General features: G+C 35.0%; 1 protein-coding gene across 6 annotated transcripts in view; it reads left to right on the top strand.

Annotated features, from left to right (window-relative positions):
* The window catches only part of KNDC1 (kinase non-catalytic C-lobe domain containing 1), a 60,478-nt gene that overhangs the window by 39,005 nt on the left and 7,430 nt on the right, over nucleotides 1-14,043 (top strand). For 4 of the 6 annotated variants that reach the window (XM_090145293.1, XM_090145292.1, XM_090145290.1 and 1 more), the window contains 14 exons: nucleotides 105-263; nucleotides 620-697; nucleotides 1,376-1,469; nucleotides 1,629-1,791; nucleotides 1,884-2,704; nucleotides 2,823-2,967; nucleotides 3,774-3,865; nucleotides 5,682-6,085; nucleotides 9,254-9,347; nucleotides 9,594-9,691; nucleotides 9,989-10,200; nucleotides 11,890-12,003; nucleotides 12,446-12,641; nucleotides 12,832-13,011. In XM_090145293.1, coding sequence (XP_090001419.1) covers nucleotides 105-263; nucleotides 620-697; nucleotides 1,376-1,469; nucleotides 1,629-1,791; nucleotides 1,884-2,704; nucleotides 2,823-2,967; nucleotides 3,774-3,865; nucleotides 5,682-6,085; nucleotides 9,254-9,347; nucleotides 9,594-9,691; nucleotides 9,989-10,200; nucleotides 11,890-12,003; nucleotides 12,446-12,641; nucleotides 12,832-13,011 — 2,850 coding nt within the window. The remainder of the gene's footprint in view (nucleotides 1-104; nucleotides 264-619; nucleotides 698-1,375; nucleotides 1,470-1,628; nucleotides 1,792-1,883; nucleotides 2,705-2,822; nucleotides 2,968-3,773; nucleotides 3,866-5,681; nucleotides 6,086-9,253; nucleotides 9,348-9,593; nucleotides 9,692-9,988; nucleotides 10,201-11,889; nucleotides 12,004-12,445; nucleotides 12,642-12,831; nucleotides 13,012-14,043) is intronic. The other 2 variants (XM_090145291.1, XM_031597704.2) reach the window with 2 other exon arrangements.

Raw genomic sequence — 14,043 nt, 5'->3', positions numbered from 1 at the left:
AATTTTGGACAATTTTCCAGATTTAATATTGAGAAAGGGTTTTTTGTTTTGGTTTGGTTTTTTGATTGCTTACATCTTATGTCTCTCCTGTGTTATGCCATTAGGTCTGCATTTACGGTGTTGCTGCAGTTCTTTGGATGGCAGCAAAATACAGCATTTCACCTAATCACAAACTGGCCTTGCCAAGAAAATTAAAAAACCTTCTTCTGGATATGGCAAAAAAAAATCCTGAAGAAAGACCTTCTGTAGCTGATGCAATTAAGGTTACTGGATTTAAGCAATTTTATTTGAAATTTACTTGTATCTAAAGTCCCATCTTAGTGAATTGAATATCAAAATATTAATTTATTTTTTCTGATAACATAATATCTAATTAAATGATAGCCAGTCATTTTTGGATTTGTTTTTTGAAGTGATCTCCCTAGGGACATGTAGGGGTGTGTTTTTAATTTATATTGAAATTATCAATAGGTACTCAGAATAAGTTCATAAGACATTCTAAACTTGGATTACATTTAAATGACTATTTACCTTGACTTTGTCCTTGTCCAAGAACATCTCACTTGCTTAAAAACTTACATACTCTGAAGACTATGTTTTTTTTGTTTTTTTTTTTCAGACATGCCGTCATTATTTACATGAACAAGGAGTAAACAGCAAAAATATTTTGGCATTGTTGAATAAATCTGCTTTTAAGGTATGAATTCCACCTTTTTTTAATTGTCTACATTTTTTCAATTAATTCTTTAAAGTGTGTTCTGATTGTATTTTTCTCCACTTGAAATATAGTTAGATTTGTGTTTTTTCTTTAACTCTCAGGTATTCTGTAAATATTGCTTTTTTGAGAGCATTAAACAGTAAAGTATTTAGATATTACTAAGAATTTCATATTCCTTGCAGAAATGTAAAGTAGATATGGAAATGACATTCTAATTTTTGTAGTCTGAATTTTTTTGTCTGCTCTTAACTATCTATTTTTGCAGCTATGTTTAAGTTCACTGGATGTACATAAGGGAGTCTGAAAGTAATTCTTCAAATGATGTGCTTATAGTTGGGAAGCTCTGCTTAGTAAGGAATTAAGGCAAGGATACAGGTGCTTTTTAATATAAAATTCTGAAGTTAATTTTTTTTAAAAAAGCAATTTTATCACTACATTAATGTATATTTATTGTGTTCTGGTTGTTTCAAATCTGTATACAGTGTTCAATTAGTTTTGGGAATTGATTTTGTGCAAAACCTTTGCCAAAAAGTTCTTATTTGGTACAGTAGTTTACCAAGATGTACAGACAGCTCTGCCATTCTGTAGAGTTTTGTACACAGTTCTCCACACTGGCATGCTAATAATTTCATTTTGGGCTTCATTTCTTATGGGTAGGCTGTTGCAGAAGGCGTAATCTCTTCTCCAGATAAAGTAGCTTTTGAAATTGAAAATGAAAGACTTGAAATGAGCCCTTCAGAGTCAAGTCTAGGTAAGCAGATTCTGATATATTTCACTGTCTAGATCAGTTCTCTGTATGAGATTTTTTGTCAGTTGAATGGGTCTTTTTCTATCTAAGTTGATTATTATTTACATTGCATTTATATTTTACATATTATTCTTCTTTTATCTAATTGTGTTTTTATTTTAGGATTTATGCCTATTACCAGTGAAAGTAAACTTATCGCAGTTAAAGGACCAGTACCATGCCAGATTTCTCTAAACTGTGAGAAAACTGAATTACCTGTTGCATTCACCTCTCCTGCAACTCACTTTAAGCCTATCATTCTGCAGCAAAATGCAAATATAACAAAGTTAGTATATCCTAGAGCAAAATAAGTTAAAATTGTAACTTCACTGTTACATTACTGGCATAGTCCTGTCAAAATTCTTTGTTCCTTTTCAGGGAAGTTCACACACCAGCTACTGAAAAATTCAAGGAAAAGTTGAGAAACGAAAAACACATTGATTGCAACAAATCAGGATATCTAGAAGGTTCTAAAAGCTGTGGTATCAGGGACACAAATGTAATTGAAACTACACCTGAAATACCTGAGTGTCATTTACAAGTTCCAGGCCACCCGTTCCAGATGTCTTTAGAAAAGGAAAAGTCAGGCGATGTATTTACTTCTGATTCCTCACGTATTCTACAAGAAAGAAAAATTTTATCTGAAGTTCCTTCAAGCTCCTTAACTTCTTTTATATCTCCTAATTCTCTTCATATAAATAACATCATTCTCAAACAGAATTCAGAGAAAAGAGTTTTAACATTTGTACCAGTACACTTAGCTGTATCAGAGCAAATACCAAATAAGCCTCTTCATTCAAGGGTTGCTTCTGATTGCTCTCATAGTTTGCCAGTGCTACTTTCAAGTACTATTGCAAGTTACAAACTCAGCATGCAAACAGAAAATGACTCCTCGCTACTCAAATTGCAAAACTGTAAGACCATTAATACACAGAATGCACTTGAAAAAACAGACGAAGTTATTCAGACCAACTGCCAAGATATTGAGGGTGCTACCAACACAAACAATATTTTCTCTGAGCAAGGATTCACACCTTGTACCTCAGTGGATGGAGAGGCTTCTTGTGTCTTTGATGTAAAAGTTGTGTCCCAACAGAGCAGAACAAATGACACTTTGTTACAGGAAGTGGTTCATCTTATACAAGAGGAGTTTGCCTTTGATGGCTATCTTGAGAATGGAGTTGAAGTTTTTGATATGGGTATGTTTATTTTCTTCTGTATATTATATCACTGATATGTAAGAATGTTATTAGTAAAGTATTTTTCTATTTTTGTTCATTATTGGAGTTTTACTTGTTTTATTTGTTTTCAAACAAGGTAACTTCATTTTAGCATTAAAGGAAATTAAGTTTGGTACATTCTCTGACAAAATTTGTGAGAAGTTCTGTGACCTATACTGGGATGAAAAATTACTGGAGAATCTTTATCAAGTAGTAAATGGAGAAAGAATTTCACCTTTATGGTACGTATTTTTCAACTTTTTCCCTCTTATAATTCCTTTTAATATTTTTCTCTCTACTTCCTAGAAATAGGAAAGGATATGCTGCTCCTCTTTAAGTGTTTTTACTTGTTTTCTGACATTTGATTATTCCCTGTATTCATCTCCTTCTCCAAAGCAAATAGTACTTAATAATTTAGCAGAAGATATTTCCTATTAAGCTTGCCTGTAACTCCATTCTAGGATAGCTGAATAATGGAGATCAAATATTGAACCTGGTTGAATATGGAATTGTGTTAGAAATAGGCTGTTTAATCAGAAGTGAAATAAATTATTCCTACTTTTCGGCTTAATTATTGTATTTGAGTTCAGTTTTTTATGCATTAGTTCAAACTCTCATTAAGCTAAGAATGAATTTGCTTTGAAACATCTTTTTGTTCCAATCACACCTAAGAACAAGGAAATTAATTTAGCTTTGCTAGAAATATTTTACTTAAACTTCATTTCATTCAGTGTTCCTCCTGACAGTCTTTTGTAAACCTGTTAAGTAAGAAAACACTGGCTTAATTAGTTTCTCATTTATTTTATTTCATCTTCAATTACATATCTGCCAGAAAAAATAATAAAAATCTTTCTTGTTTTATTGCAGCATCCAGATATAGCATACTTTAAAAAAAATCTTACCAAAGATTACTGTAACCAGTAATGAATTTATAAGTGGGATTTGTGTACTTAATATTCTTTGACGTTGAAAACAGCCTTTTAATTGCCACCTTTTTTGCCTTAAGGATATGAAACATTTTATTTCCCCAATCCTCATGTATTTTCAGCATAATTGAGGCAGATGACTCAAAGTGTGGTGGTGTATTCCAAGATCTGAAGAAATCTGACAGCTTTTTGGCAACCAGTGATCACACAGAAGGTGAGAAGGGAATTTGTATCTCTTTGTGTGGGGAATCTATCAATGGAGAGATTGGTGTTTTCAGAAAAACACTCACCTTAACACTTACAAGCATTATCAGTGAATCTGAACGTTATCAATGCCTTGTAAGTTTCAGGACAGTTGCTGAAGTTATATTTGTGGATTCTTTATTTGAAGAACTTCATAGTGGATTTTGCCTTTTTTCCTATCATACTTTGTGATTGAAGGTTTAGAAAACATTCATTCTTTCAGTAACTGAATTAGAAACTGGACTGGTAAATCCCATTATTAGAACATGATATATTCATGGGCATCTTGTATTTGATTACTATTGCATAAGTCTTTTAATATTTTTAGATAGCCAGCATATACTGAAGAAACAGCAGAGCAGTTCTTAGAGAAGAATAAAAACACATCATATTTAAAGACTTGTTCTTGGTCTTTGTTTTGCTAAAGTGAACAGTCAGTAATTTCTATGGTAATATCAGAATGGATTTTCTTTTTCCTTGTTAATCCTAATGGCACCTCTTTGTACTTTTAGGGTTATCTATCACAAACTGAAAGATGATGACAGGGGCAACATGCAGTACTTTACAAGGTTCTTAGTAGTTGTACAATACTGATATTTGGACATCTTTAGTTTTATGCAATATATCTCATTAATTACCGTACTCTGTAATATATCTTAGTTACATATTTAAAGTACAGAGAGGAATGAAGGTAGTAGTATGTGTGTACATAACTACACATAGAAAGAAAAACTTTACAGAGTGTCTCAACAACTTCAGTTTGGAAAAAAAGAAAAAAAAAAAAAAAAAAGCACAGACTTGCTTACAAATTTCTGTAAAATTATGTTATGAAACCTTGCGTATTTCAGTAGTCCCTAGTCTCCTTTCCAGCATGTTTACAAGAATTCTTACATAAAGCACATATTATTCAATCTGTTTTTAAATTTGCTTAGTTTTCTGTTTTGAATAAATTTAAATTGGGTATTCTTTTGAGATCAGCTTTATCCCCCTTGCTGTCGCTTAACTTCTATGGCAAAATTTATGTTTGAAAGCTTGCTCTTGGCTACTGCCATGCTAGGTTATGATTTTCTATTTTGGCTCAGAATGATGGTAAATGTACAGTCAGACTTTCCCATGGGGTATGTGACTACTTTGCACCAGTAATTCAAGTCCATTTGACTCCAAAGCTGGCATATCAAAGCCCTGGAGGATTTCTCAAGTGAAAAGGGAGACTTGTGGCAGACATAAAAATGCCTGTCAGCATCACGCCAACTTTTGACTGTCACCACAGTCCCTTGAGGTTGGTAGTAGCTGTTATAACTGCAGAGAAATCCCATTGTAGCTCAAGGAAATGAGTCCTGTAGGAGTTGAAAGCTTAACATGTGTCCCCATTGGCTATGTCAAATACTCTTGCCCTCTCTGCATGGAATAAAAGCTTTGAGACCTATATGTGGAAAAGAACTCAAGAGCTAAGCTTTTTATTGATATGTGCACAGGTCTGGTATTTTTTTTGTTTAGAAAGTCCTATGCTATGCTTTGTTTAAATGCTTGTTTTAAATATGCAGAATGAATTTTCTAATTTTCAGAAATTTTCTGACCAAAGCTTGATTGTTCTGAAATGTCTTTAACCTTCAGTATTTTACAATGTGTAGTTGAGAAAAAGCAAGCACAAAGCCCAAAGGAGAATGTTGTACTGTTAGAGGACATAAGTAATCTCACAATTGCATTTTCTAAGTATAGTGTTTAAGTTCAACAAAGGATACATTACAACATGACTATTATTTCTTCTTTCCGACCTCCCCCTAAAGGAGAAGGAGAAGCTACCTTTGATATGAAGGATGGGCTTATGATAAATACATCGTTAGCTGAAATGAATTTTAATGAGATGCCCTCAGATAATTTCAAAAAAGAGTCAAGGCTGCAGAATACTAAACCTATAGAAAAAGATGAACAATGTTTACAAACCAATGGCTGTCATATTGGTCCAGACTTTGCAGAAGAAAATGCAGAGCCTGAGGAAGAGGCTGTAATAGAGACAGCTGAAAACAGCTACCTTGTGGCCCCCAGTCTACCTGATTTTCATGGCTGTAGTCCTGGTTGGAGCAGTGCATTTTATGGAGCTGAATGTTTTGATTCAGAAGTTCATAGTTACATGAAAAACCTTGGAAAGCAGAAATCAAGTGAATCACAAAGTATAGATGCTAAAAAAGTGGTGAGTACATTGATTTAAAATCATTAAGATATATCTTTACTTACTGGTTGAAAATATGACAATGTGTTGTATTTTAGTGAGATTAAACCCCCTATTTTCTCTTAAATATTCACTCTGCTGTATTTACATAAGAGGTCTTTACATTTTACATAAGAGTAAAATGTGATATTTTTAATAATATTGTAATAAATTTTCCATCATATAATCTTTTATTAAAAATGCTTTTTAAATACCTTGTTATGGCAAATTCAACAGTAGTTTAAAATGTCAGCTACTTCTTGCACATCTATTTTTTTCTTTTACTACCCTACCTCAACAGCTTCAATCTCTCTGCTGACATTACTATAACACTAACATTCTGTGAAGCCCGAAATATTTAAAATAAAAAAGCTAAATCATAATGCTCCAATTGCACCAAAATTTAAGCCTTAAGCACTTAACGTGTGAAAAGAAAACCTTCATAAAACTCTTTTTTTCCAAACTCCATCAGTCATGGATGTTTCAAGTTTTTATTTTGAAAACAAATGGCATATTTAACAATTCATAAATGCTAGTGGGAATGATGCACTATCTGATCCAAAATACTGAAAAAATAGAATAGACTCAATGTGAAAACACAGGGAGTCTTCTGCCAGAGTTGAAGCTAAAAAAAAATAATTATTTTAGTAGTTAATTTGTAAAATCTAGCAGAGGAAAGACATCTGCTCTTCAGGATTGCAGGAACCTAAAGCAAGGCTGGTAAGTGAATGATTTGAGCAGAAGGGTGGTTTGAGTTGCTGGAGGAAAGTTCTGCCTGCCTTGCAAGATAGGCTGCGCCATCTCAAGCCTATCCTCCCATGTTTAAACCTGCAGCAGCAGTACCAAATGCAAGATATTTATGGGTCAAAGATGACACTTTCAGATGTTATGAAAACAAATAATGCTTTACTCAGAAGGTTTTAAACATAGTTCTTTGCAGTTCTAAAGCTCAGCAAAGGTTCATCTGCATTTCAAAAAGTTTGATATTTATTCAAAATCACACAAATAGCTTGAGGCTTGCTGTTTTCTCTTAAAAGTTGCAGTCATTTTCCCTACTTTTTTTGCATCCTCCCCCGCATCTGTATTGCTCCTTCCACAAGCTACTGCATATCACCTGCCTCCCATCACCTCTGGTCCAGGAGCTGCTGATTTAGCTCTCCCTCATACAGAACATATCCAGGCAAACCAATTCAAGTCTTTGCAGCACAGCAAGAACAGAAGTCAGCTATGAGGGCAGCTGTTTCTCCAGAGGAATATCCCAGTCTGCTATCACAATAAGTTCAGGTTTTTTTCTGTACTCTGATAAACTTGCTTTCAATTCTCTGCAGCCCCAAGCCTTCTCCCTTAGCTTTTGCCCTTTTCTTCTTTGCCCACATGGTTTTTCCTCTAGATCTCAGAAGTTACCTGTCAGTCTCCACCAAACTTCTCTGCATCCAACCTGTGACTACAAGGTTTCTAGCACAGGTTTTTCATGTTCTACCTGCATCTTTCCCTCTCTCATTCCTTTTTTCCTTTCCTTTCTGCCAATATTCTGCATACTTTCAGGGAACCACTCTTCAGTGTGTAAAAACTCATGCTTCAGAACAGTTCGAAAATTACAAATTTCCCATTTAAACAAAGCCACTCTATGATTACTTTGTTCCCTAGACTAAACAACATTCTGTAGAAAAGCATCCCATGAAGTTAATTGCACTTCAGAGGATGCAGAACTTTATCAGATAACAACTGAATGTATGGCTTAATCAAAAATGTTTCTATTCTAGACCTATACCATGACTACAGACTTCACTGCTACTCAACTAAGTAGTTTAAGGGACAAGTCACTTCCCCAGAGAGCCATCAGATTCCAAACATTAGAAAATAACCACTCTTTCTGATTCCTTTTGTGTGTGTGTGTGATTATGCTCTTTTAATCAGCATCCTGTTTTCACTTTAACTGTTGAAATAAAAACAAACCTTTAAATAAAAGCAGGCTGTTTCTAGTTCAGAATCTTCATAATAGCTTTTCTGTGCTTTCACTATTCTCTGTATGGTGACTATGTAAATGGTAGTTCTTTTAAAAATCCACAGGGCTTTTTGTGACTTGCTGCTAATGAACTGTGCTGTTAAACCTTTTGAGCTTTTGTGAAAAACAGTGACAGATTTTTCTCAAACTCAAATTAATTTCTAGTAAGTCCATCCCATTAAGGCTAACCTATTTACCAATCTGTTGTTTCAAATGTTAGCTCTGAGCTATGTGTTTTCTGATCACTCTACTTGTGGGAGTTCTGTCTTCTGCATTCAGTGAACTTATTCCATTTGAAATGCTGTTTCATGTAAGTGGGTCAGTGATAGTTAGCTTAGGACCCAAGTGCAAAAGCCACCACATTTAAAAACCACGACACGCGTAGTGTTAGTTGTTCCATAACAAATCAGAAGCTGAACTCAACATGGATGGCCTATTTTCACTGATTGGTAAAATAATGAAATCTTTGATATGCAAACAAATAAATGTTTACATTCAACTTGATGTGTTGTGATAAGCAGGATATACTTTACTGCTTAAATTACATAACTCAGTAGACATTTCAGCTTTTCATTTTTCTTAATTATATAAAGCAGATAAATATAAAATATGTAAACTGAACTTCAGAATTGTTGTGACCTTTATTTATAGAGTAGCACTTCTGGCTGCTCTCTGACTTGATTGCATAATATACTGCAACTACACTGATCTGGAAATGATTGCTTTCAGTCAGACATTCAGTTCTCACTGCAAATCCAGGTCCACTGCTTAACAGAGCATTCCTGGGGTGTACACTGATTTCAGAGCTCATTGCTTTTGAGTTCTGGATGGCTTCTGAGTGCAATCATAAGGCATATTTATGTAAGTGGATTTAGACAAATTTAAATGCTGCCTCATCACACACAGACCAGCTATAGATCATAACACATAGAACTATGATGTACCTAATGCTTTTCTGGGAACAGGTGATGTTTTCTGTAATTTTCCTGTAAGCACAGGTGTGGAAGGCATTTTTTCTTGACTAATATCATATTCTTGTCTATTTGGTTGTTCATTTTTTCCAACAAAACTCCACTAAAACTTCAGTTTCCTACCAGAATTTTGTATTTTCCTTTATGATCAGAATCCTTTTTCTCTCTAAATAGGAACTAGAACAATTGCTAATGATGGAGACTAAAAATTACAGAAAGACCATGAAGTTTTATCAGAAACTATTGCAGAAAGAAAGAAGAAACAAAGGTAAGATTACAGTAACTTGCCAGTAATAAAATCATAGAATGACCTGTCCTTCAGGGCTTAGTCCTTTTCAAAGGGCTGTTCTCAATGAGTTCTTCTCCCTGTCTGTATACTTATCTAGGATTGCACCCACCCAATTGCAACACCTTGCATTTGGCTTTGTCAGATGTCTAGTATATCATTGAAGGATTTTTCCCTGTATATCAGAATAATTGATGTTTTTATGCTTTATGTGCTTTCGATTCAAAGGTCCTGAAACTAAATCTATGTTGCCCAAGTTGAGAGAACAGCTACAGGAGATGAAATCAAGGGTGCAGTTTCTTGAATTGGTGAAGAAGTATGTGCAGGCAAGTCTGACTTTATTTTGCTTTGGTTTTGTTTGTAATTTCAACTCTGCATCAGTGTCCTTGGCTACTTAAGTCATGAGTATGAGCTGTGAAGCGTTTTATGCCAAAGTGCCAAATTAACCATGAGAGAACAATTAAATTAAAGATAGCTGATACTGGTGTTATTTAAAATAATAATAATAATAAAATGTATTTGGCTTTTGAGTGAATAGAGAGTATTTTGCATTTATACATATAATGCAAAAAGCATCTATTTTCTTGTGTTTCATTTTTACATGGCTTTGCCTCTCTGAGCAGATAATGTATGCAGAACAATGGGGTGTGGAATCCAGTGTACTTCCTACCATCATTCACTTTGGGAGAATTGACACCGTGGATGTGGCTCCTACAGATGAGTCATCAGTGCTTGTTTACTATAACACAGAGAAACACAAGTGCAGTAATCAAAATGGAATAAAAGTTCTGCAGGCTGGGACACCACTTGGTTTAATGGCTTGCTTATATTCTAGGTATAGTGTGCTTTGCACTTGCATCCTTAATTGGGAGGGGGAATAAGAATATTTATTAAAAAAAAAAAAAACAGTGTATGTGATAAATCTTGGTTACTCAGCATTACATAAATTATCCTTTCTTGTATCTAGTTCAGTGTTATTTCTGTGCATGTTTATTTGCAGAAATGGGCATAGGAATGTCGAAAGAAAATCTTATAGGAAATAAGGCAAACTGCTAACTTTGAGTTTGTTTAAAACTGAAGCAATTGATCCTAAATCAAGAATTGGTAACTTTAATCTTTATTTATCCTCTACTTATTTGAAGTTTAGCTCTAACAGTTGCCATGGAAACATGGCTTTGTTATTGCCAGCAGTTTAATAATTCTTCAAAACATATAATTTGAACATTCTTACTAATACGGTCTAAATGTGAAAATGTACAGGTTCTGATTTACCATCCTTGGGACTGATATAGATTGCAACCTTTTCTCAGGTCCTAGGTTGGGAAAAATATGTCCTTTAACCCTCAACTGAGGTGAGAACAGTGTCCTTCTAAGGTATCCCAGCAATAATAGTATGGAGTATCACATGAGTCTCCATCAGGAAATATTTTCTTGTTTAAAATATGTACCTTTTCACAGAATCGCACACAATCACAGAATGGCCAGGGTTGGAAGGGACCTCAAGGATCACGAATCTCCAACCCCTCTGCAACATGCAGGGCCACCAACCTCCTCATTTAATGCTAGACCAGGCTGCCCAGGGCCCCATCCAATCTGGCCTTGAACACCTCCAGGGACGGGGCATCCACAACCTCTCTGGGCAGCCTGTTCCAGTACCTCACCACTCTCTCTATAAAGAATTTCCCCCTGACGTCCAACCTAAATCTCCCCTACCTCAACTTAAAACCATTTCCCCTCATCCTGTAGTTATCAACCCTTTCAAAGAGTTGATTCCCCTCCTGTTTGTAGGCTCCCTTTAGGTATTGAAATGCTGCAATGAGGTCACCCTGCAGCCTTCTTTTCTCCAGGCTGAACGAGCCCAGCTCCCTGAGCCTGTCTTCATAGAGGAGGTGCTGCAGTCCCCTGATCATTTTCTTGGCCCTCCACTGGACCCTCTCCAACAGCTCCCTGTCTTTTTTGTACTGGGGGCTCCACACTTGGACGCAGTATTCCAGATGGGGCCTCACAAGAGCAGAGTAGAGGGGAACAATCACCTCCCTGTCCCTGCTGGCCACCCCTCTTTTAATGGAGCCCAGAATAGCATTTGCCTTCTGAGCTGCAAGGGCACACTGCTGGTTCATGTTAAGTTTTTCATCTATCAAGACCCCCAGGTCCTTCTCCACAGGGCTGCTCTCAAGGACCACTCCTTTATGGTCTTATAACAGAAATTTTAAAATGGTGTCAACTGAGATTATAGAAACAATGGCATTAAATGTGCTCTTCTGCAGAATGCAACTTTTGGTTATAATAAAAATGTCAAAAGTTCTCCACAAGATTCACAACAGAGAGGTTTCCTTTAAAAACAAATTATAATATTACTGTGGACAATTAAAATATCAATGTGTAAAAAGAAAACAAAACAAAAATTTCTGTAGAGCTTGAGAGACTTAAACCTCTGCTATTGATATTTTGACGATTTTTGCCATTGATTACATGAGAAGAAATTGTGTTCTTGCTTGTCTGAAGCTTCTCTTGTGCTTCACAGAAATGCATTTTTAGAAGGCTATGTGCAGCAGTTTCTCTACACGTTTCGCTATTTCTGCACACAAGAGGAATTTTTGCAGTTTATTCTTGATCGAATTAGCAGCACTTTATCCAGGTACAGTAGTTTCCTATGAAAAATATTATCAAAGCACAATTGATTTTCCCCCTTCACTCTGCCCTCCTCCTTCTCCTCCCCCCCCAATGGCAAATAGCTGTTTCTGAAAGTAACTACTTAATTAAATTCTGTTTTTGATGTTTGTTTTTGTAAGATTCTCTTGGTGTGAGAGTGAAATTGGAGCAAGTGCTATATTTGGCAATATGCTATCTTCTTTAATCTTTTGAATTCTGAGTCTTACTTTTCCCAGTTGTTCAGTGCTGAGTTGTAAGTACAATGCCAACTTTGTTTCTATAGGGTCATGAATTCTGGAGACATGAAGCATAAGAATAAGATAGTACTGTCAATGCTACATCACATACAGACTTTCCAGCATTTATTTTTAAATTGGAATTGGGTATTAATACTGATTATATAATAATTTCTGTTTTCTTCTCACTAGTGCAAGCTTGGATCCCTCCTCATCACTTACCAAAATATGTAACCGCAGTTTCTACATCCTGCAGGCTTGGATTGAAGACTGCTACAATGTAGACTTTGCAACAAATGCAAACCTTTTATGTACCCTAAAAGAATTTATTGCTTCCAAGGTAAAGCAGAAACTTCAATGGAAGCTTCAAAGAAGGAAAAAAAATATGGTGTGTGTAAGGTTGTTGTTACAAATAAAGATCTGTCCTTATTACAGTTAAAGTACAAAAAAGACAATACTGTTTTTGACAGCCATGTGGCTGGTTTTGCACAGACTGAATCCTACAAGTATCTTTTGTCTTGCTTATAATTTATCAGAAATTGTGTTCAATATTCTATTAGCTTGTTTTGCATTTACAGGTTGCTCCATTAAATGGGTATGGTGAGCACTTGTTGTCATTGCTTGAGGATGCTTCTGCCAGGAAAAGTGGCAGTTCTCAGCAGTGCTCTGGTATGGAGAAAGGTGAAGAAGAAGAGGAGGAGGACAGAAAAACATTACACTCCATATGTAAAAAGCTCTCAGAAGATATGTTCAGAAAGGTATGTTCTGTCTTTAGACTGCACTGTACAGAAGATATTTCCATATACTGTTTTCTGACTAAAAATATAGAACATCCAGCTCAGGGTCTACATCCTGGTTTAGTAATATTTGTATACATCCATTTTCAGTTTTATTTTGAAATAAATTTTATTTTGAAGCCCAAACAGTTATAGAAATATGGGTTTCATTTTAAGTCTTAAACACACTCTTATCAACTCTTTCAGTAATAATAGATCAGATCATCCAAATTTTGAGAGGAGTTGAAACTCTTTGTTCTTGATACTAGTGTGTGACTTATAGATACTTAGACACCTTTTTTTTTCTACTTGTCAAACATTAATACTTATTGAGTTATATATATGTGTAAGGCTATAAATACAGGAAAGAAGTTTTGGGAGATGAGGAATTTCTTTCTAGAACTCTAAAACTTGTAGCAAAAACTGACCTGAGCTCTATTAACTGGTTTGTATAGTCTGCTTCTGAAAGGTAACCTCAGAAGCTGGAATATACTATAGACTTCCACTGAAAAAAGATCTTTTTGCTAAGTGACCAGAATGACGCATGAAAGTTAAGCATATAAATAGTGTTCAAGTTGAATTTAGAATCATGTTCTTGATAAAGTTGTAGAATTCCATGGATTATATTGGAGATTCTGACAATGAAAGTCAAGACAAACAGGGAAAATATGGATTTATTTTATTGTTACTGCATCATAATGATACTGAAAGCTGAAAGAAGGGAAAAGAATGAAAAAAATGAGTATTCATTTGGGAAACACTGTTTGATGTGAAAGAAAAAGTACAAGAAATACTGAGACCTGAGAAGTTTAATATAATGTATAAAATTGGGTAATATATACCATTATGTAGCAGTGAGCTTGAATACATAGATTTTAAAATACCGATTGTTAATTGAGATCCAGCAGCTTCCTGCTCAGACTCGTTAATGGTGCATATTATCCTTGCTTAAAATAGAAGTATGAATAAATCAATTCAGGTCTAGCCTTGAAGATGAACTGAAGGGTTTTGCCT

The sequence above is a fragment of the Phasianus colchicus genome, chromosome 8 (assembly GCF_987193195.1).
Source record: "Phasianus colchicus chromosome 8, bPhaCol1.hap1.1, whole genome shotgun sequence".
Classification (NCBI taxonomy): Eukaryota; Metazoa; Chordata; class Aves; order Galliformes; family Phasianidae; genus Phasianus; species Phasianus colchicus.
Note: the sequence above shows the minus strand (reverse complement) of the source record. Positions and strands in the feature narration are given on the sequence as shown.